Source organism: Vidua macroura, chromosome 20, assembly GCF_024509145.1.
Source record: "Vidua macroura isolate BioBank_ID:100142 chromosome 20, ASM2450914v1, whole genome shotgun sequence".
Lineage (NCBI taxonomy): Eukaryota > Metazoa > Chordata > Aves > Passeriformes > Viduidae > Vidua > Vidua macroura.
This window is the reverse complement of record NC_071590.1, coordinates 5,357,721-5,377,545: the sequence shown is the minus strand read 5'-3', so window position 1 is coordinate 5,377,545 and position 19,825 is coordinate 5,357,721. Positions and strand designations below refer to the sequence as shown.

The 19,825-nt window shown below is 58.8% G+C and overlaps 1 protein-coding gene across 1 annotated transcript; it reads right to left on the bottom strand.

Annotated features, from left to right (window-relative positions):
* Positions 1–9,537: 9,537 nt before the first annotated feature.
* Positions 9,538–19,825, bottom strand: SSC4D (scavenger receptor cysteine rich family member with 4 domains). The gene is made up of 11 exons (XM_053995762.1): positions 19,705–19,825; positions 16,734–16,769; positions 15,563–15,868; positions 14,552–14,623; positions 13,930–14,244; positions 13,131–13,211; positions 12,808–12,885; positions 11,916–12,227; positions 11,443–11,520; positions 10,642–10,969; positions 9,538–9,728 (listed from the first exon to the last, which is right to left on the bottom strand). The coding sequence occupies exons 1-10, from the start codon at positions 19,823–19,825 to the stop codon at positions 10,653–10,655; spliced, it is 1,716 nt and encodes a 571-aa protein (XP_053851737.1). The 3' UTR covers positions 9,538–9,728; positions 10,642–10,652.

Sequence of the window (19,825 nt, the reverse complement as noted above, 5' to 3'; positions counted from 1 at the left end):
CAGGCGCGCGAGCCGTGCTGAGTTCACGCGGCACAGCCTCTCCCTTCGGGACTACATCTCCCGTCGTGCCGCGCGCCAAGGCACCGCCCCCTCGCCCCCCTGGGCCCCGCCTGTGCTGATTCACCGGAGCCCGGCCCGGGTGGGCCGCGGAGGGCGCGGCTGGCGCCGGGAGAGCGGGGGGGGCCCGCGGGAGGCGCCGGGGGACGGGCGGCCCTCGGGACGGAGCCGCGGGGCAGCGGCGGGCTCGGCCCGCGCGCGGCAGGAGCGCAGCCGCGGGCCCCGCACACCCGCGGGCCCCGCACACCCGCAGCCCGGTCCCGCTCGTGGCCCCGGAGCCGTTGGCAGCGTGGAGGCGCGCAGGGCGCGGACGCTCCCACGGCCCGGGCACACCCGCAGGCTGGACTCGCACACAGAGTGCACTCAGTCGGAGCCCGGGCCCGCTCAGAGCCCGCGCACAGCCCGTGCCCACTCAGCCCACGGGCGCTCCCAGCTTGGAGCCGCCCACAGGCCGGTGTCAGAGCCTGGACCCACACGCAGCGTGGTCCCACTCATGGCCAGAGCCACGCACATCCTGATCATACAGCCTGAACCCACCCACAGTCCAAACCCACCCACAACCAGATCCCACCGAAAACCCTGATCCACTCAAAACCCCGACCCGCTCCCGTCCTGGTCCCGCTCACAGCCCGTGCTCCGTTCCCCCGTGGAGACCCTGCCAGTGTTGCTGTGCCTGGGGTCTCTGACACTCTGGCAGTGCTGGGCCAGGCCATGGTGACAATCTTGAGGTGAGCCCCTGTGCCCTGCTTTCCCCTGCCCCCTTTTTCCCACCACGGCCAGGGTCCTGATCCACAGAGGAGAGCATTCCCACTGGAGATCAACGCTGGCTAATGGATAATGACAGCCAGCTTGGGCACACAGTGCGCTCACACATGGATAACCCGTGGGATGAAAACATGTCTGCTCCAGCCATGTGGGGCTCTACATGGGGAGAGCCACTGGGAGTCATAAGACATCCCACTTTCCTAAAAAATCTGTGGATAAAGTGATGCTGAGAGGAGGTTACAGCCCTGGGAGGAATGAAAGGGTTTAATGGATCCTGTTTTCCTCAAAAGCCTCTAGATAAAGCGGTGCCGAGAGGATGCTGTGGCACTGGGAGAAAGGAAAGGGGTCTAACAAACAGAGTGATCCCAATGGAAGCACTTTATCCTGCTTGGAGAGAGCCAGGCAGTGCTGATGCACAGATGAACACTGTCCTTCACGTGCCACATGTCCCTGGCCCTTCCCAAAGCCACTGTCCCCGCACAGGTGCTTTGGGAAGTGTGGGGATGAGCTCGGAGGACTCAGCCATCCCGCCTGCCAGTCCCTGTGCCGTGGTTTCCTTCTGAAACCTCACAGGAGCCCTGGCTGGCACTGGGACCTGCCGGTGTCCTCAGGGCAACGCTGTGGCTGTCCAGAGCCCTTGGCCACGGTCTCACCCACGTGGGTGGGGACAAACTGGTTAGGGAATGCTGATGGTGGTGAGCAACACCCTTCTGGGGCAAGATCTCCGTCTTTATTGTGGGTTTAGCACTGCAAATATCCAGGCATCGCCTGGATTCGTGTAGCACAAAATCCTCCTTTATTTACAGCTTCCGAGAGCAGAAGAAATCCCCCCCTCTGAATAAACAGAACCAGATCCTCTCCATTTCCTCTACAAAAATCTGACGCTGTCTCCTCGCACCCCCGGCCTCACACCCCGCAGGGCACGTGGCTCCCGAGTGAGAGCAGCCTTTGTGCCCAGCCTTTGTTTACTGCCCGGCCATCCCGAGGAGAGATCCCACAGACAAGGGCAGTTTATTCCTCTCCCCTGATAAAGGCTCATTCATCCTCCCGAGGGGGCTCGCTGTCATCTCTGGGGAGCTCCCACAGTGGGGCTCTGGGTTGTTTTCGCCCTGGCACCAGTTTTGGGAGAGGGTCTGTGTAAAAAAGTGCAGAGTGCAAGAGAATACTAAAGGAGTTTGGTTCCAAATTTATTTTTTTTCAGTTATTGCTGCCATTTCTTATCAATTATCTGGAGGTATCTGTGGGGCATCACCCGAGCCAAGCACGCTCATGTCTGTGAATGAATGAGAGCAGACTCCCCTCATCCCCTTTTGAGCGATCCCACTGCATTTGGGCCGGATATATGCGTCCCCTAACTTGGAAAATAAATAATATTATCCCTTGGGTACAATTCCTGGGTTCTCATGGACAATACTGAACACAAGCCCAGACCTGAAGAAGTACTTTTGCACCTGGAAAATCCCCTGATTTCTCCAAATATATCAACAGTCCTAATAAAAACTGTTGCCTCTCCATACAAACCTTTGGAATCTTATCTAGTATTTTCCAAAACCCTAGCACATTCTCAGCCAGCCCAACTCTGCTGATTTACAGTGACCCTGTTTTTGCCCCAAAACGAGCAAATACTGATTTATTTCTGTCAGAGCACCAGAGCCATAAATACATTTCCCAACGCAGATGATTTCCTTCCCCATCACAGGTCAGAACAGGATATTCATGATGCTGTAAATTCTTCAGAGTAGCAATCTGGCTGTAATATTTATCTGCAGTGAATCCAGCCCCCTTTTTGAGCTCTGATGCATAAATCAACACCCCTCACAACACCTAATTCCTCTGCTGCACAGCCTGGGCAGCAGTGGGGTGAAGGTTTGGTGGTGGATGGTCCAAGTTAGAAGGCTCTGGTGGGCAGCACGGGCAGCTGGAGGTGTTACCTGGCTGGACATCACTAAATCCCCTTTTCCCACCTCTGGTGCCTGCAGACACCCCTCGGAGAGAGGCTGGGGCAGCTGCTGTGTTGGGAAATCACAATGACCCAAGGATGTGGGTCTGTTCTGCAGATGTCCCAGAAAAACCTAATAACCTCAATTCTGGCTGAGGGATTAAAAATACCTCTCTGCGCTCAAATGTGCCACTTTGTTAATTCCTGTGGCCTGGAAGAAGAGTCTTTCTCTTTGCATTTTCTTGCCTTCCCTGCTACGTCTTGTCAATGCCTTGTGACACTGTGAGGGAAGGCAGGAAATTCTCCGTGACTTGGAAGTTTGCTTGGGTGAGCTGCTGACTGCTCTGAAAATGGATCCAGAAATCCTCACCCCTCACTTCCTGCAGGTCATGTGCCCCTACCCTTGTGCCTTTTCCCTCCATGTCTGCTTGCTTGGAGCCAGGGAGATGCCCAGGGAAGGGGATGCCCAGGGAAGGGGATGCCCAGGGAAGGGGATGCCCAGGGAAGGGGATGCCCAGCATGGGAGATGTGTGGTGCAGGTGTCCCAGCCTGTCCCCACACCAGGGGTTGTCCCCACAGGTACACCAGCACACCTGCCACACCTCACACCAGCAGTGACCCGACTGCTTGGTGTCTTCAGCTGGTGGAGGCCAGGGGACACAGGGTGGCATTTCCCAGGGCTGGGATGGGTCCCATTCCCGGGATGCTGCCCAGGCTCCTGCACAGCCTCAGGGCTGGGTGCTCACCTCAGTCCCGCTGCTTGGATTGCCCTGAGGAGCTGCTGCCTGCCCAGGGGAGCACTTCTGTGACCCTTGCAGTTATGTTGGTGGAAAAACAAGCTGAGGAAACCTCTGGCTTCAGTGTCCCCTTCCCTGAGGTTGCAGGTGCTCTCATGTCCTCCCTGCCTGACCCCTTACTGGGCCAGACTGCCTGTCCCCACCACCCCAATGCTGTGGCACCCTGGCCCCTTTCCCACCGTGCTGCCCTGAGGCTGGCTGTGTGACACAGTGAGGGACACAGCCCAGGAGCAGGACAAGGCTGTCCCCTCTTCCCCTGCACCTCCCCAGACCCCCACGGTGCAGCCTTGGCCCCTCCACCCTGACACAAACCAGAGCTGGGGGGGTCACACCCAACCAAGGTAGGACCCCACAACCCACAGCTGGGTGAGCTCAGGGGTTCACCAACCCTCCCCAAAACGTCCCAGAGCCAGAGGTGCCTCACCTGGGGCAGGAGGCGATGGAGGGGCCGTGGCTGGTGGGGCTGATGACAGACCGAGGGTGCTTTGCTGGGAGTGTCCTTCCCCCTGTCTGTGGAGCTGCAGCGCTTTGTACCCAGCCCTGGCCTTTCATCTCAGCCTTTCAAAGCACTTTCCAAGCTCAAATTAATTCTGCTGCAGCAGCTGCCCTCCCGTGCTGTTTAGCATAAGCTCTGTCTCGAAGCAGGGCTGCCCCTACCCCTCGGGGCTTCCAAGAATGATTTTCCCTGGAACCACCTCAAGCTACCGAGATGGGATGGGAGAGCATCACCCCGTGCCTCCCACTCTCCCCTTATTCCCAACACCCACTAAGAACTGCAGCAATGGCCATGCCATGGCACCCTCCTCTTGGAAAATCCCCTCTCAGCCTTCTTCCCTGCCCTCGGGAAGATGCTCCCATTTTAGACATGTTCCCGCGGGAAGCCGGGGTGCTCTGGGATGTCCAGGTTGTCACAACTCGCCCTGGGTGCTGGTGGGGAGCCGGGATGAAGGATCCCAGCGGGAAGGTGGGCCCGGAGCAGGCAGGCGTGCTGCTTCCCTGCGGGGCATTAATAATTAAGCAGGCTCGTCAGGCTCAGATGGCAGCTCTTATTTAAGGAGCCGATATAAATACCGCCCAGACGGCACTTACGGAGCTCCTAAAAAAAGCCCTGCCTGTCTCGGTCCCTCCAGAAGCAGCTCTGAGCTCTGTGGGGCTGGTAGGCAGCACCAGGCAAGGTGGGCACCAGCATCCTGTGGGGTCAGGGCTGTCCCGGACTCTGAGCCTGAGAGGTGGCAGTATCTGGGGCCAATACTTGGGGCACAGCCTGTGCCTCAGTTTCCCTCCGCAGCAGGGACCTGCCTCAACCTTTCTCCTGTGCAGTAGCAGGGGTGGATGCTCAGCTCTGTGTGCTGGGTTGGTGGCATCGGGTAGGAGCTGGGGGGATCTCTGCCCACTCACCACCCCACTCCACCCATGCCAGGGGGAAAGCTGCCCCGTGTTCTAGTGGCTGCTAAGTGCCCTTTTGTGTTTGCGCTGGCAGCGAGTGCCCCCCCGGCCTTGCTGTCCCCCGTGTCACAGCTACCCAGGGACACCCCTCCTGCACTGGGGTCGGGGACACTCGTCCCCCAAGGGCAGCTCAGTCCTCCCCTCTCCCTGCCCAGGAACTCCAGGACCCCCAATCCTGGAGCAGCCCCATCCCTATTGAAGGGCAGGGGGCTGGGCAGGGGCAAGGAGGGTTGGGAACTTCGACATAGCCATGAGCAGGGGAGCAGCGGGACCCCCCAACCTGGACATCAGGCCCCCAGCAGCATCCTGGCCCCCAGGAGGAGGCGAGGAGCCGGAGCCGGAGGCGGAGGGACGGGGCTGTCACAGCGAGCCGCTTGCTGCAGTCCTGCTCGCAGGCTCTGCAGCGTGACTCAGCACAGCCTCACCGCTCCCAGCCCCACCGCCGCGGCCTCTTCCCCAGCCCGGGGGGAACACACGCTCCCCACCTTCCCCCTGCCCTCCCACAGCCCCTGTCACCCCAGAGCCACCCCGTGGTCCCACTCATCGCTCTCTGTCCCCACCCCGGGACCACCAGCGGCTTCTCCAGCCCCAGCACAGGCAGGGACCCCTCCTCCAGGGGCAAGTCGGGTCTCCGAGCGATGGAGAGCAGGGTGGGGTCTGTCTGCAAGCGCCCATCGCCTCTGCTGTGCCCAGGGATCCATCTGGATCTGGCCCTTCCCACCCAAAGCCCCATATGGAGTCAGGGGAGCTGAGCGCCAGCTCCTGCTATGGCACCTCTCCAGGCATTGGGAGAAAGGATTTGGGGTGTTTTTTTCCTGGGGGATGGGACTGAAAGAGATGTCAGGTCACATAGAACAGTCTGGAGATTTTTTTAAAGGATATTTTGAGCCTCGCTTTTGGGGTGTTTGGAGCCAGGATCAGCTTGTCCCAGCCTTTCTGTACACATCCCCTCTGGCCATGACCTGGGCATTACAGGGAGGTGAGGAGGGTGGGCAGAGAAACCAAACAGGGCAGGGGGACTGAGAACCCCAGCTGTCCCCTCTGACTGTCCCCACATCCCCGGGCTCAAGGACACTGCGTGGCAGAACGCCACCTCTCTTTGTGCTGTGCCGCGGGGTCAGGTGTCCCTCCACTGTCACAGCGGCCCATCCACACCCCCATCGCTGCCGTGGGGCCAACAGGGCATTTGCGGCCGTGCTGCTGGGGCACCGCGGTGGCTGCGTCCCGGAGGATGCAGACCGGATTAAACCAAGCGCCCAGCTGGCAGCAGAGCACCCGGGAATAGCCGGACCCCGCTCCCACTCGCAGGGCAGCCCCTGGGCCGCGGCATCGCCCTGGGAAGCGCGGCTGGCAGACAATCCCTCTCCTGTCTCTCTCCAAACGCGAGCGGTGGCAGCGAGGCGGCAGCGAGCTGGCTCAGCAGCCCACGTGGGGAGGCTCCTGCCAGGGGAGCGACATCAAATTAAATATATTAAAAAAAAAAAAAAAAAAAAAAAAAGAAAGAAAAAAGGCAGAGAGAAGGAAATGATGGATGGGAGGATTTGCAGCCGTGGCCGTTTGTCCTGGCGGAGGGATCCTGCAGGCGCAGGGAAGCTGGCGGTGCAGGCGCAGCCCCCGGCACGGCACGGCGCGGCACGGCACGGCACGGCACGGCGTGGGGAGCAGCCGTCCCCGCGGTCCCCCCGCCGCCCCGCTGCCTTTGCCAGCCGACTAATTGCGCCAGTGACTTTGCAGTTCCCAAAATAGCTGCTGCTCCGGCGGGTGACGTCAGCGGGAGCCGCGGCGGCCGGCCCGGCCCCGCGGGCAAGGAGGCCCTGCCGGCTCCGGGCTGCGGCGAGCGGCTCCTGCGCCCGCCGGGTGCCGCCGGGTGACCTTGGCACCCGGGGCCACGCTCGCGAGGGAACGAGGCTTGCGGTGCCGCAGGGATGCCGCAGGGAGTTCAGGTCCTCGTCCGTGCCGTCGGAGGAGGAGGTGGTGCAAGGCTGCCCGTGCTCTGCGTCCCTGCCCGCGTGTGTGTCCACGTTCCCAGGGCCTCTGGCTGTAGGGGCTGGGGCAGGCTGCCCCGAGGAGGGCAAATCTCTGTGCCCCCACGGGGTGAGGAATGCCCCTCCAGGCAGGCTAGGTGTGTTCCTGCAGCTCCCCGAGGGTGTCAAGGGGTGAGCCAGGACCACCCTGCCCTTGTCCCCCTGGGAAACTGAGGCACGTGGGGAGATGCAGCAAGGAGGGCAGGGGAGGGCACAGCGAGCCGGGGGCACAGTGAGCTGGGGAACAGAGCAGAGCCCAAGGTCACCCAGGTGGTGCAGGGAGCAGCAGAGCCAGGGATGCTCCCGGCCCAGGGCTGCCCCCGGCACTGACTCACCCCGCGCCGGATAGCGCCCAGCTCCTCCGGTTACAGGCACAGACGGGATTGCCTTAACGGGGCACGGCGGCGGCAGGGCTGGCCCAGCCCGGGAAGGGCACCCCTGGGACCGGGCACTGACCCACGGGCCCCTCCTGCCATCCCGGCAGTCCGCAGCCTCCCGCCACGAGCAGGGCATCCTGCACCACGTCCCAGCCAGAAGCACAGCTTGTGCTGGTCTCATACTGGTCCCAGAATGGATCGCCCATCCCTCGCAGCACAGCTGGGGGCGGATTTAATCACGAGTGTCCCCTCACCTGCCCCAGTTCCCGGGCAGCAGAGCTCCTGAGCCCCACACCAGCACCCAGCCAGAGGCCAGCTTATTATTCCAGAACGTGGCAAAATAATTAAAGCCTCCTCCATTTCCCCTTGCTCATTTGTGCTCCTTCAGCCTGGATTAATGGGTCTCTTCTCCCAGCACAGACTCATTCCTTATTCCTAATAGCCCATAAATCCCAGCCTCAAAATAACCCCAGCTTTTGCCTGGACCTGCTGAAATATTTATTCTCTCCTCCCTGCTACCCCCCACACCATCCCCTCTCCAGGGATGGGGAGAGGAACTAATCGATGACATCGACCAGTGTGGAGCTGCAGCTGCTCTGGGCGCCGGGAAACAGCTGACGTCGGCAAGAGGATGGGAGCTGGGCAGGAGCTCGGCTTTTCCCGGCTCCCACGCAGCCGCTGCAGCCTGGCTGTGGTCCCGTGGTGGGACGTTCTCACACCCTTGGCACCTCCCGCGCTGGCACCCTGCTCCAGAGCATTCCCTGTGCTGCTACCGAGCCTCAGAGCATCCTCTGTGCTGCTGCGCCCTGCTGCAGAGCCAGGGCGTCCTCCACGCCCCTGTTCCTTGCCCCAGGGCATCCTCTCGCCGGTACTTTGCTCCCACCCTGCCTGCCATTCCCTGCTTCCAGAGAAACGGGAGATGATGACCAGCTTGGCTGTGGAGCGTCTGGGGGGATCCCTGTGGATCTCAGCCCATCCCAAGCTGGCTGCAGGAGAAAAGGCTGGAAGAAAGGGAGGCAGCTGCTGCCTTTCCTGGCTGGAAACCCTTTGCTTGCCGGACTGTAGGCTGTGAAAGGGAGAAACTCTGGGATACCAGGACCTGCTCTTCCCAGCTCAAAGGCAAGAAGAGCAGGGTGTGGAGTAACACCAAAACACAGCCCAGCTTTGCCAGCTCAAGGCATACTCCCCAAGAAAAACAGGGAAAACCCATCCAGCCTTTCTTATCTTCCTCCCTGTGACACCCCAAGAGGCAGCAGCTTCCAGAGCAGCTCCTGGCCACCAGCCCCTCTCCATCTCCCATCGGCACAGGGGGGAGACAGCAAAGCTGGAGGAGCCCTCAGCACCCTCTGACCCATCCCCAGCTGGCGTGGGCTGTGGGGATGGCCTGGGAGCTGCTGGGGACAGCTCTGTCCCCCTCCTGCTCCCAGCGGGACCCAGGCATTGCCCAGCTGTCCTGCAGGCAGGAGGCGAGACGGGAAGTGAGGGGGCAGTGGAGCGAGCAGGACCTGGGAGCGCAGGGAAAGGAGGATTTTGTTCCCACACCACCTCCCTGCCCTCTCCCAGGGCCCCAGCAGGCCCTTGTCCAGCTGTGCTGCCACAGCCTGCCTGGAAGATGCTTCCATGCCTCAGTTTCCCCACTGATGGGGATCTGGACTGGGATCAAAGTGCTGAGAAAGCTCTGTCCATGGGAAGTGGAAGGGAGGCAGCTAACAGGAACCTGAGCTTGGGGCCAGGGCCACCCCACAGCTCACATGACTGCCAAATCCCACTGGGAACAGACCCAAAGCTGGATCCAACCTCAACCCCTGAGCCTGATGGGCTGCAGGCTTGTACCCCAGAGCTGGGGTGGGGAAAGGTCCAAGCTGAGCTCTCAGCTGGGTGGGAATTAAAGGCTGCTTGAGCATTTTAAGCCAGGGATTTGGGTCAATTTTTGGCACCAAGAACTGAGCTCTCTCCTCCAGGTTTGGGGCTCTTCTCCAGGTGTTTGCTTTTACCCAGAGATTTGAGGGGATGACAGGAAAACAAGTCAGCTCTCAGAGCACTTTCAAAGGGCTTTTATGTATTCACAAAAACAAACCCACACACATAAAAGAAAAAAAAAACTGGAAAATGAAAAAACCCAACACAGGAATATGCACAGTCTCTTATCCACAAAAAGAATTGCACAAACAGCAGAGTGAGCTCTGTGCCACTGTATGAGCCCTTCCCCACCCTTGAACCCCATCCATGAGAACACAGAAGTCATTTTCCCAATGTCCCAGTAGGAATCAAACACTTGGTGGTGAAGGTGACTGGTGCTGCAGGCTGGGTCTTTCCACCTGAGCTGGGAGGAAAACAGCCTTTATACCCCAAAGGCAGAGCACTGGGGAAGGAGCAGGCTGCTGGGCCCCTTTCTTTGCTCTGGGAAGGGATTTGGGGTCTTCCCTATGGTTTTCCATCTGCTTGTGTCCTGTCTGCCAGCTCCCTGCCTGCCCTGGGCACCTCGGAACTTGGAGCTTTTGGGACAAAGCAGCCAGAGCCAGCACGTCTGTATGGCACAGGATGGAGAAGCATGGGGGGACTGCAGGGTATCCCCATCCTTTCCCACTCCCCAGGAGATTTTTTGGGCATGGACTGGCTGTGCTGAAGCCCCCCAGGAAGGGAAATCTCATCTGAGCTCTCCTAAACCCCACAGTGTTTGCAGAAGGAACAGGTGAAACAGGCACAAGGATTGCAGATGGCGTGAGATCCAACGCCTGCATTTCTGCTGCATGGGAGTGTGGGAGGAATTGGTATTTCTGATGCCAAAATGGGAAGAAAAAACTGGTATTGGGATTGCTGGAGGGCTTGCAAAGCAAATTGCAGAACAACAGTAATTCACTGCAGAGCCACTGGAGCATCCTGGTGTGATTTCAGCCCCCTTTTTACATTTTCTGAGTATAATTTAGCATCATTTTCACAGCAGAAAATCCATTTTTCTTTCCTCATGTCCTAAAAGAAATGGCTGAAACCAACCAGATTTCACACCAGAAGCAGTTTTGTTTTTCCAAGGAGCAGTCTGGGGGTGGGGGGGGGGGAAGCTTCAGCCACTATTTCAGGAGCTGAGGAGAACCCAGTCCTCACCCAACTCCTCCCATCCTCAGAACCCAAACATCCACAGGGGCGGTGCAGGGAGTGTGCCCAGACCAGCAGCAAGGGTTCAGCCCCTCTCTGTGGCATTGCCACCAGCTCCCTCCAGCATCCCTGTCCCCCCTTACCTGCGGGAGGGTCATAGGATGTCACAGACAGCACCGGCATCCTCGGAGTGGTCGCAGTTGTGGACGTCCCAGCGGATGTGGGAGCAGCGCAGCAGCGAGGGCTCGTGGCCCTTGCACTTGAGGTTGTCGAGGAAGATGTAGCCGGTGCCCTGGCCGTAGCGTGCCTCCCCCCAGGCTGCCACGGCGTGCCCACAGCCCAGCTGCCTGCACACCACCTTGGCATCCCGCAGGTCCCAGGCGTCGTCGCACACCGTGCCCCACTGGGACAGGTAGAACATCTCCACGCGCCCCTCGCACCGGTGGCTGCCGTTCACCAGGCGCAGGGACCCTGCGGAGGGAAGGGGGTGAGGCAGCCCCTGCCTGTGCCCACCCCAGGGCTGTGTCCCACTCTCCCTGCCTGCCCTGGGGTCAGCCCAGAGCTCCCCCAGTGCCTTTGCACAGTCAGGAGTGGGGGGGGTGACCACCTGCCAGAGCTGGGGGTGACCCTCAGAGCATCGTGGTGGATGTTATGTTGGAGGAACAATCACCTCTGTTCCCAGCTCTGCACCTTTGGTCCATCACCTCCTCTCCCCACCCTGAGGTCCATCACTCAATGGTCCATCACCTCTGCCTGAACTAGCCTTGGGGCACCAGGAGAGGCTGTGACTTAACGGTGCCATCAGTTTTTCCCCCTCCTGTGGGCTGCTCCAGGCACTGCCAGATCTTGTGCCTCTGTTTGAGCCACTTCTTTTTCCACCCTGTGCCGGCATGGAGCATCCCCAGGGCTGGCACTGTGTCCCCAGGTGACACCCCAGTACGTACCCTCCTTGGGACGAGTTGGGGCCAATGTGGTGGTTGTAGCAGTGGCCTCTTGGAAATGGTCTTCAGTGTCATCAGCACCTGGTGCAGTGGAGGAGAGGTGGGAAAAGTGACTCAAGGGACAGGTTCGGGTCCGAGCCCCCCAGCAGTGGTGTGGGATGGCTGGGGATGGCTGCAGGGATGTGGGGTGGGATGTGCAGCCACTGTGCACAAATGGGGACCACAGGGGGTGCCACGCTTCAGCCATCACCCACACCACGGCACCGACTGCTGCTGCTGTCCCCATGTGCAGGAGAAACCCCGGGGTGTGGGGGGCTCATTCTTCACCCCCAGCCCCATTTGGGGGACCCCATTTCCCACAGCCAGCCTGAGCGTGGCCGAAACCCTCCCTACATCCGTTCTCTGATTGACTTTCCCACTGAGCTGGGCTTCACCGGACACCCGCAGACCCCTCCTCTCGCAGCTCCCACTCTCACCTCGGCAGATGACCCCGGCGTCCTCGTGGTGGCCGCAGTTGTGCTGTCCCCAGCCCAGGTGGAAGCAGTCGGCCAGGCGCGCCTCGCCGCCGCCGCAGCCCACGTTATCCAGCAGGACGGGCCCGCTGCCGTAGCCGAAGGAGCCGAGCACGGTGGCGGCGAGGGCGGTGCCGCAGCCCAGCTGCCGGCAAACCACCTGGGCGTCGGGGAAGTCCCAGTCGTCGTCGCACACGGTGCCCCAGGTGCCGCGGTGCCGCACCTCCACCCGCCCGCGGCAGCTCCCGTTCCCGTTCGCCAGCCGCAAGCCGCCACCTGCGTGGCACGACGCCGGGGGGACCAGGGCTGCACAGGGGGTCCGGTGGCCCCTGCTTCCCTCCAAGGGTGTGGGGTGAGCCCCCGGTTTCTGGGGTAAACCCTGGGGACATGGGTGCAGCTCCCTGGGGATGTGGGGCAAACCCCTTTGGGCATGGGGTGAGTCTCTGGGTTATGGGGTAACATCTGGAGAGCATGGGGTGACCGTGGGGATGCCAGCTGAGCCCCTGGGGACACAGGGTGAGTCCTGGCGATGTGGGGTGACACTGGGTACAGGGGATGGTTCCCAAACAACATGGTGTGAGCACTGTGAGCATGAAGCAATCCCTGGAGATGCGGGATGAACCCTTGAGTGTCATGGGGTGAACACCCTGTGAGCATGGAGTAAATCCCGGCGATGTGATGTGAGCCCGGGGGATGTGAGGTAATTCCTGGGGCATGGGTTGAGCACACGGAACATGGGGTGACCTTTGGGGACATGGAAGGAGCCCTGGGGGCATGGGGTGAGCACTGGGGATGTGGAGTGACTCCCCCAGGGACGTGGAGCCCCTTGCAGGACTAGCAGCAGCTGCACACTTACTTTCCTGCTCGATGGTCAGGAGCGTGGTGGTGACCACCTCGGTGGCCTGGGAGGGCTGGTCCCTGCTGTCTGTCACTGCTGGGACAAGCATGGGGACACGTGGGCATTGAGAGGTCCAGATCCAGCACCCACTGCCCCTGTTCCAGTCGGTGCCAGTGACCACCAGCACCGTGGCTGCCCCCTGGCAGGACCCTGCCATGGGCAGTGTCACCCCTTGAGCATCACCCACGCATGGCAGAACCCCAGGGTGGCCCAGGCTGGGTCACAAGAGGACACAGAGGGCACAGCTTCCCCCCCAAGATGAGTGACTACTAACATCCTACCTGTGGCCGTGGCTGTGAGCGTCTCCTCGGAGTCCAGGGCCACCGAGGTGGTGAATGATGTGATGGTGGATGTGTCCAGTCCTGTGGTGACACAGAGGGATAGAGGTGACAGCTGGGAGCTTTATCATCAGGATTCATTACCATTTATGGTCCATTATCCTCTGACCCTCTGAGCAAGGTCTGGACATGATGGTGCCATCAACTCTGTGCCCAGAGGAGGTGCCAGAAGGGATGGGGATGTTTAGGAAGGAAAGGACCAGCCTGAAAAAATTGTCCCTTTTGTCCTACATCATCCCCTTTGTCCATTAATAGTGGGAAAGGGAAAGCACTGGCACTTACTGCTCCCGTCATTAGCCACGATAATGAGGGAATTCAGGGGGATTATTAAGATTATAAACAGTAATCAGTGGAGAATGGCAGGAATACATCATTTCAGGAGGGGAAGGGGAGGCAGGCTGGGCCTGGCACGGTGCCTGGCCCCTGGCAGCCGCTCCCTCCTTCCGGACACGGGCAGCTTGTTTTCCAGCCAGCAGAGCAGGGAAATGGCAGAGGGAAGTGGCAGGATGGCAGATGCATTTCCCCTGCAAATCACCACCCTGGCTGTGCTCCTGGTGTGGGGTTGCTACCCCAGAGTACCAGGATGAGGGTGGATAAAGAACAAGACTAAAGACCAAGAATGCTCCCACAGCGCAGAGCCCAGCCCTTGGGCATCTCAGCATCGGTCTGAGGCCATTTCTGCTTGGAGAACAGGATGTCCCTGGGTTTTTCCCCACCCCGAGGGCTGTGCCCTGCCCGGTACCTGCGCAGATGACCCCAGCATCCTCGTGGTGGCCGCAGTTATGGATGCCCCAGCCGAGGCTGTAGCAGGCGGACAGGAAGGGCTCGCTGCCGTCGCAGTTGACGTTGTCCAGGAGGATGCGTCCTGTTCCATAGCCAAAATAGGCATTGCTCTTGTAATCCAGGGCTTGCCCACAGCCCAGCTGCTTGCAGACCACGCTGGCATCGCTCAGGCCCCAGTCGTCGTCGCAGACGGTGCCCCAGTTCCCGCGGTAGAAGATCTCCACCCGGCCCTGGCAGGTGTCGGGGCCGCTCACCAGGCGGATGCTGCCGTCACCTGGAGGGTGGCAGCATGAGGTGAGAAGGATGTGGTGTCCCTGCACGTGGCACAACGATGCCACCGTGCCCAGACCCTGCCGTGCCCGTGATGGCAAAGGAAATGAGTGAGAAAGAGCAGGAAGGGTTAAAGCTTTAGAGCAATGGGGCTTGGGAACCTTGGGAACTTCTGGGATAGGGTGTGGCCATGGCCAATGATGGGGTTTGGGGGTCTGCACCTCAGGACTGGAGGGCTGAGAGGCTTCAAGAGGGACAGCGGGTGACAGTAGGGGACACTGCCCTCAGGCAGTGATGGCTGAGCAGCTTACTTTCCCCATCCTGTACCGAGGCTGTGAGGGTCCTGGTGGTCGGTCCTTCGCTGACTTGCGTGGGTGAGAACTCTGCAAAAGGAAGGGGAGAGGTGGCACTTGCTGCTGCTCCACCTCAAAGCCGGAGGGATCCCTCCCTCCCCACTGTTCCAGGAGGGTCTGCACCAAACCAGCCCCAGCTGAAAATAGAGGGGTTTGCAGCTGCACCAGAGCTCTCTGCCAATGTCTCCAGCTTCTCTTCTGCCCTCAGACCCAGCTCCCCACCTCCTTTCTCACTCCTTCCACCTCTCCTCTCCAACAATGCCAGGATTTAGTTTCCTGCTCAATCCACAACCCTTGTTCTCTGGTTGCTGTTGGTACCAGCCAACCCAGCATCCCTGCCTTTCCATCTCTCCTTTTCCAAGCCCTGCTTCTGCAGGACGTGGGGATTCATGGAACAGCTGCTCCAGGTCTGCACAGCCTCACTTTCACAGCTCACTGATGCCTGGCTGATGAGCAAACCTTGCACAGCGAGGGAGGAACGTGTGTGGGGTACATAAGGGCCGTCACAGAGCCGTTCCACTTTCACTTGCCAAGTTCAAACACTTTCCACTGCTTTTCTCACCTTTAGGAACATCTACTGAAAAGCTCAGCAATTTAAAGAAACACAAGTCAAAAGGGGAAAGAGCAGTTGGGCAGCAACTGACTCAGAGGCAGGAGCGTGGGTGGGCATGTGCTCTTTCCCCAGGGATCGTGCTGGAGAGGGCGCAAAGTCCCTGATCTGGGAGTGACAAGGAACACAAAACAGGCTGGTCACCTTATGGAGCACCAGCCCGTGGAGCTGGGAGGTGACCTGGATTGAGGAGAGGAGCAAGAGGAGGATGCAGAGGATGTTTGGCTGACCCAGGTCAGAGAGCCAGGCTCTGAGAAAAGACTCTTGGGCTCTACCAAGGTCCCTGCAACCCCCAAGTCTTGCACTCCACAGGAGTGGTGGCATGCTCTCTTTGCCCCCAGGGAACCCAACCTCGTTACCGTTGCACACAACAGCCACGTCCTCGTAGTGGTAGCAGTTGTGGATGCCCCAGCCATGGCTCCAGCACTCGCTCAGGGCTGCCTCCGAGCCCTTGCAGTCCACGTTGTCCAGGAAGATGGGCCCGCTCCCCTGGCCGAAGGTCATGGCGGCTGGGAGGGTGATGGCACGGCCACAGCCCAGCTGGCGACACACCACGTTGGCATCCACGATGTCCCAGTCGTCGTCGCAGACCGTCCCCCAGGAGCCGTTGTAGAGGATCTCCACTCGCCCCTGGCACCGGCTGGGCCCGTTGGCGAGACGGATCTCTGGGAGGATGGGAACAGAGAGGTCCCTCAGCAGGCAACGGGCCGTGGGGAGCAAATCTCCGTCAAACTCCTGCTCCTCAGATAAATTCCTGCCCCTTCTCTGTAGCACAGCGCAGTTGTTGGCTTGGTGCTGCCCACCTGCTGGGGGGACACGGCTCCCCGTCATCTGCTGGCAGCAGTGGCTGTGGAGACACAGCCCATCTCAACCCAGGAATGAGATGCACCAGCACCAAGGCCAGGCTGGATGGGGCTTTGGACAGCCTGGTCTAGTGGAAGTGTAGAGTGTAGGGGTAGAATGAAATGGTTTTTAAGGTCCCTTCCAACCCAAACCATTCTGTGGCTCTGTGATGCTCCCATCATCTCACCTGCTAACGGGCAAAAACCCAAGGGTGAAGGCAAAAGCAGACACGTGGCACCACATGTTGGCTTACAATAGGTGACAAGTGACAAGATGCAATTAGCAAATTCTTATTAGCCTCAATGAATGCATCCAGAGCTGGTCCCACGTGGGAGCTGGTGGGATGGAGATGATCTCTCAGGCTGCTGGCAATGGGGAGCAGGAGTGGAAGTGCCCGGGGTCTACCACATCAAGGGAATTATTTATTTGTGTGTGATGCATGGCACAGAGACAGGGACTCAGCAGGAGGTGGCAAAATTCTCCCTTCAGGATAATTAGAGGAATAGGGACAATAAAGAATCTTTATTTTATTTCTGTAAAAGAAGTTTAGCTTCTTCTTGCTGCTTTTTGTTCCAAAACAATATCTTTCCTTTTTTTAAATTCCCCATATTCCTTCTTTTACCTAAAAATGCATTTTTCAACTAGAAACCTTCCTGGAGAAAAGTGACTTTCAGAGAAGAATCTCACCTGGGAATGGCAACATCTCGGGCTCAGAGGTGGTGCCTGCAAGGGAGAAGAGGAGGGATCAGCTCTCCTGAGAGAGGAGGAGGTGCAGCTTGGGGAGTGATGGCAGCAGGCATGGGATGGGGGTGGGCAGCACCCAGCAGCCCTTGGATCTTTCCCTTTCCTGCAAAGTTCTGGAGTTTGTATGGGGAAAAACGAACACCCTTCCCCAGGCCATCACTTCATCTTCTTCACAGGTGGGGAAACTGAGGCAGCATATGAGCGACTGTGACTCTGGTGGGACTGTGAAGCACAAGGTGACATGTGTGACCCTAATAACCCCAATGGCTAGCACAAGCCACTCCAGGTGGATCCTGTCTTGGGCCAGGTCTTGAGGACCTTATTGTCCATCCCTGGCTCCATTGCTGCCTTGCTGTGGGCCCTGCTGTGGGCCCTGCATCCTCCTGCACCATCACCCCATGGAAAACTTGGGTGGTGAGATGGGAACCAGGAAAATCAATCCTGCCCAGCTTGAGAAACCCACTGGAGATCACCTGATGGAAGACGCTGCACCCTGTGTACATTTTAATTGATTTTTTCTTTTATTTCCCCAACAAAATCCACTTTTTGGAAGCTCCATAATTACATGCAAGTACCAACACACCCGCTGATGGGGTGCAGCCACCTTAGGGGGTGAACCCCATCCAGAGGGAGGGGAAACCTCCTCCAGAGAGAGGTGAACACTTGAAGGATGCAGGATATGTCCTCATCTCTCAAACCCCCTCTCACTGCTGGGCATTATTTGAGCACAAAATCCCTCTGCTAAGGGATGTGGGATCCTCCCTGGAATGCTGCCAACACTGTGGGCTCCAGCTTGTCCAGGAGGTGACAGCAACATGATCATGATGCCCTGGGGGATGGTGGATGGGGATGGGAGCCTGGACCTCGTAGACATCCCAGTCCACAAGCACTTGTCCAGTGCTGGAGCCCAGCACAATCTCCTTGGGCATCCGAGGTCTCCTGGGCTTGAGCCTCTGGCTACACAACCCTCTCCAGTGGGTGACACGTTCCAAAATCCTTCCAAACCTAGTGGAAGGCGTCACTGCTCAAGGAAGGGGGTTTGGAATGAGATAAATTTCAAGGTCGCTTTCCAACCCAAACCATTCCATGATTCTGTGATGCCTCCATGCCAATTACAGCACCCAAGGGCTGATCAACACCTGTGCTGCTTCTGTGGCCTCTTTTCCTCCCACTGCCTCGGACCAGCCCCGTCCTGCTTCACGCCCAGCCTGCAAGCAGTGACGTGAAGGTCAATCCCAGCCGCTCCGGAGGCGGATGTCACCGCCGTGAGAAGCGGCGTGAGCCTGGGGGGACAGAGGAGCAGATCAACCCACCTCCCTTTTCCTTGCTAGGACGTTGCCTGGGAGACCATTAAGTCAGGCAGAAATCAAAGAAAGACCTAGAAGCCCCAGGAGAAAGGAGAATAAGGTAACTGCGTGGCTGTATCCATGACTTAGCAGGGATGCTGGGATGAACATCAGCAGCCAGGAGCTCCGCCGTGGTCAGTGCTCCTGCCCTACTCAGCTGGACCAGGCATGGAAAGGGATGCTCTGGTTCCAGCAAGAATTGGGGATTAAACAGGTGAGACCACGGGAGCAGAGAGGCTCTGCAGGAGAGGACAGGGAAGGATACAGCAGCCCCGTGGGCTGGACAACACGGTAGAGGTAATTCAGCTCACCCCTGCACCAAAAATAGGGGAAGCACGAGGGTTTCTAGGAAGAGTGTTTCATCCTGGCTTGTATTGATTTTTAACACCTAGTCCACTCCAGTGCCAAAAAAAAAAAAAAACAAAAAACAAAAAAAAAACAGTGGATAAAAAGGACATTGATAAATATTCATCTCCCTTTAAGTCAAAATCAAAGCTCTGAAATATTCATTTAAGAGCATCCTCCAGCAAAGTCAGGAGAGATCTGAAAAGAATATGCCTGGTGTGTCTACAATAATAAGGAGCTGTCTTTTTGAGAAGCGATAGAGCCCTCCATGTTTCTCTGATCCAGCTTCACAAAGCCAAAAGAAAAAGGGAAACTACTCGGGTGAACACCGCCGCTAAACAACACCACCAAATGAGAGGACAAATGGCCCTTCGTTAGCGACTAATCTGTGCCCATTAAGGAAGAGATCCAGGAGAGCCAGGCGGTGCAGGGGACCGCGACAGAGCCACCAGGGTCCCCCCAGGGTCCCCACACCCGGAGTGTGAGCGCAGATGCTGCCACAGCATCCTGAGGGGGAAGGGAAGCACCAGCTGAGGGGGTGGGAAGATAAAACCCGATTTAACTCAATTAGGATGTCTGACTACATCTGAATTCCCAGTTTTCCGGCTGGCTGTGCCTTGGTGCGGGTTTGTTGAGGCAGGAATGCGTTCCCCACCGCCCGGCTGTAATTACACGGATAGAGTCACACTGGGATAACTACGCTGCCACGGCACTCGTGTGGACCCGCGTTCCAGAGCGGGAATGGCTTTTCCCAGGTCTATTGAAATGCTTCCCATCCTGGCGGGAACGGTGCCTGCCAGGAGTGCGTAGAGACTGTTCTCAGGAGATGGGTGCTCGTTCCACCCATTTCCTTGGCAGGACTGGTCTCACAGGTCCTGGGGAGCAACTCCAGGAGAATCCCTTGGCCATCAGCATCTCCCCATGGGTGCTGCCTGCTCCCATGGGAGCCCAGAACTGCTCTGTCACCAGTACTGGCAGCTGCCTGCCCCATTCCCCTGCCTGCCCCATTCCCCTGCCTGTCCTGCATGCTGGGCTTGCCATCACAGCCAGGTCACAGGGGGACACAAGAGCTGAACTTGCTCCCTCCATCCCTGTGCACACTCAGCGCTGTAGGAGACACCACAATAATCCTGTGCCTGGAGAAAATCTGCCCACAAATTTGAGAGATGGAGAGGGATCACGGGTGCCTAAAACCCCTCCCACTGCCCCAGGCAGGAGCTCACCAGTGGGGCTGAGGAGGACGAGGAGGATAAGGAGTGTGGCTGGCATCAAGGAGAGAGGCAGCACCTCGGTGTCCGGCCTCCTTGTGCCGTGCCGGGTGTCTGGACAGGGACCGAGTGTCAT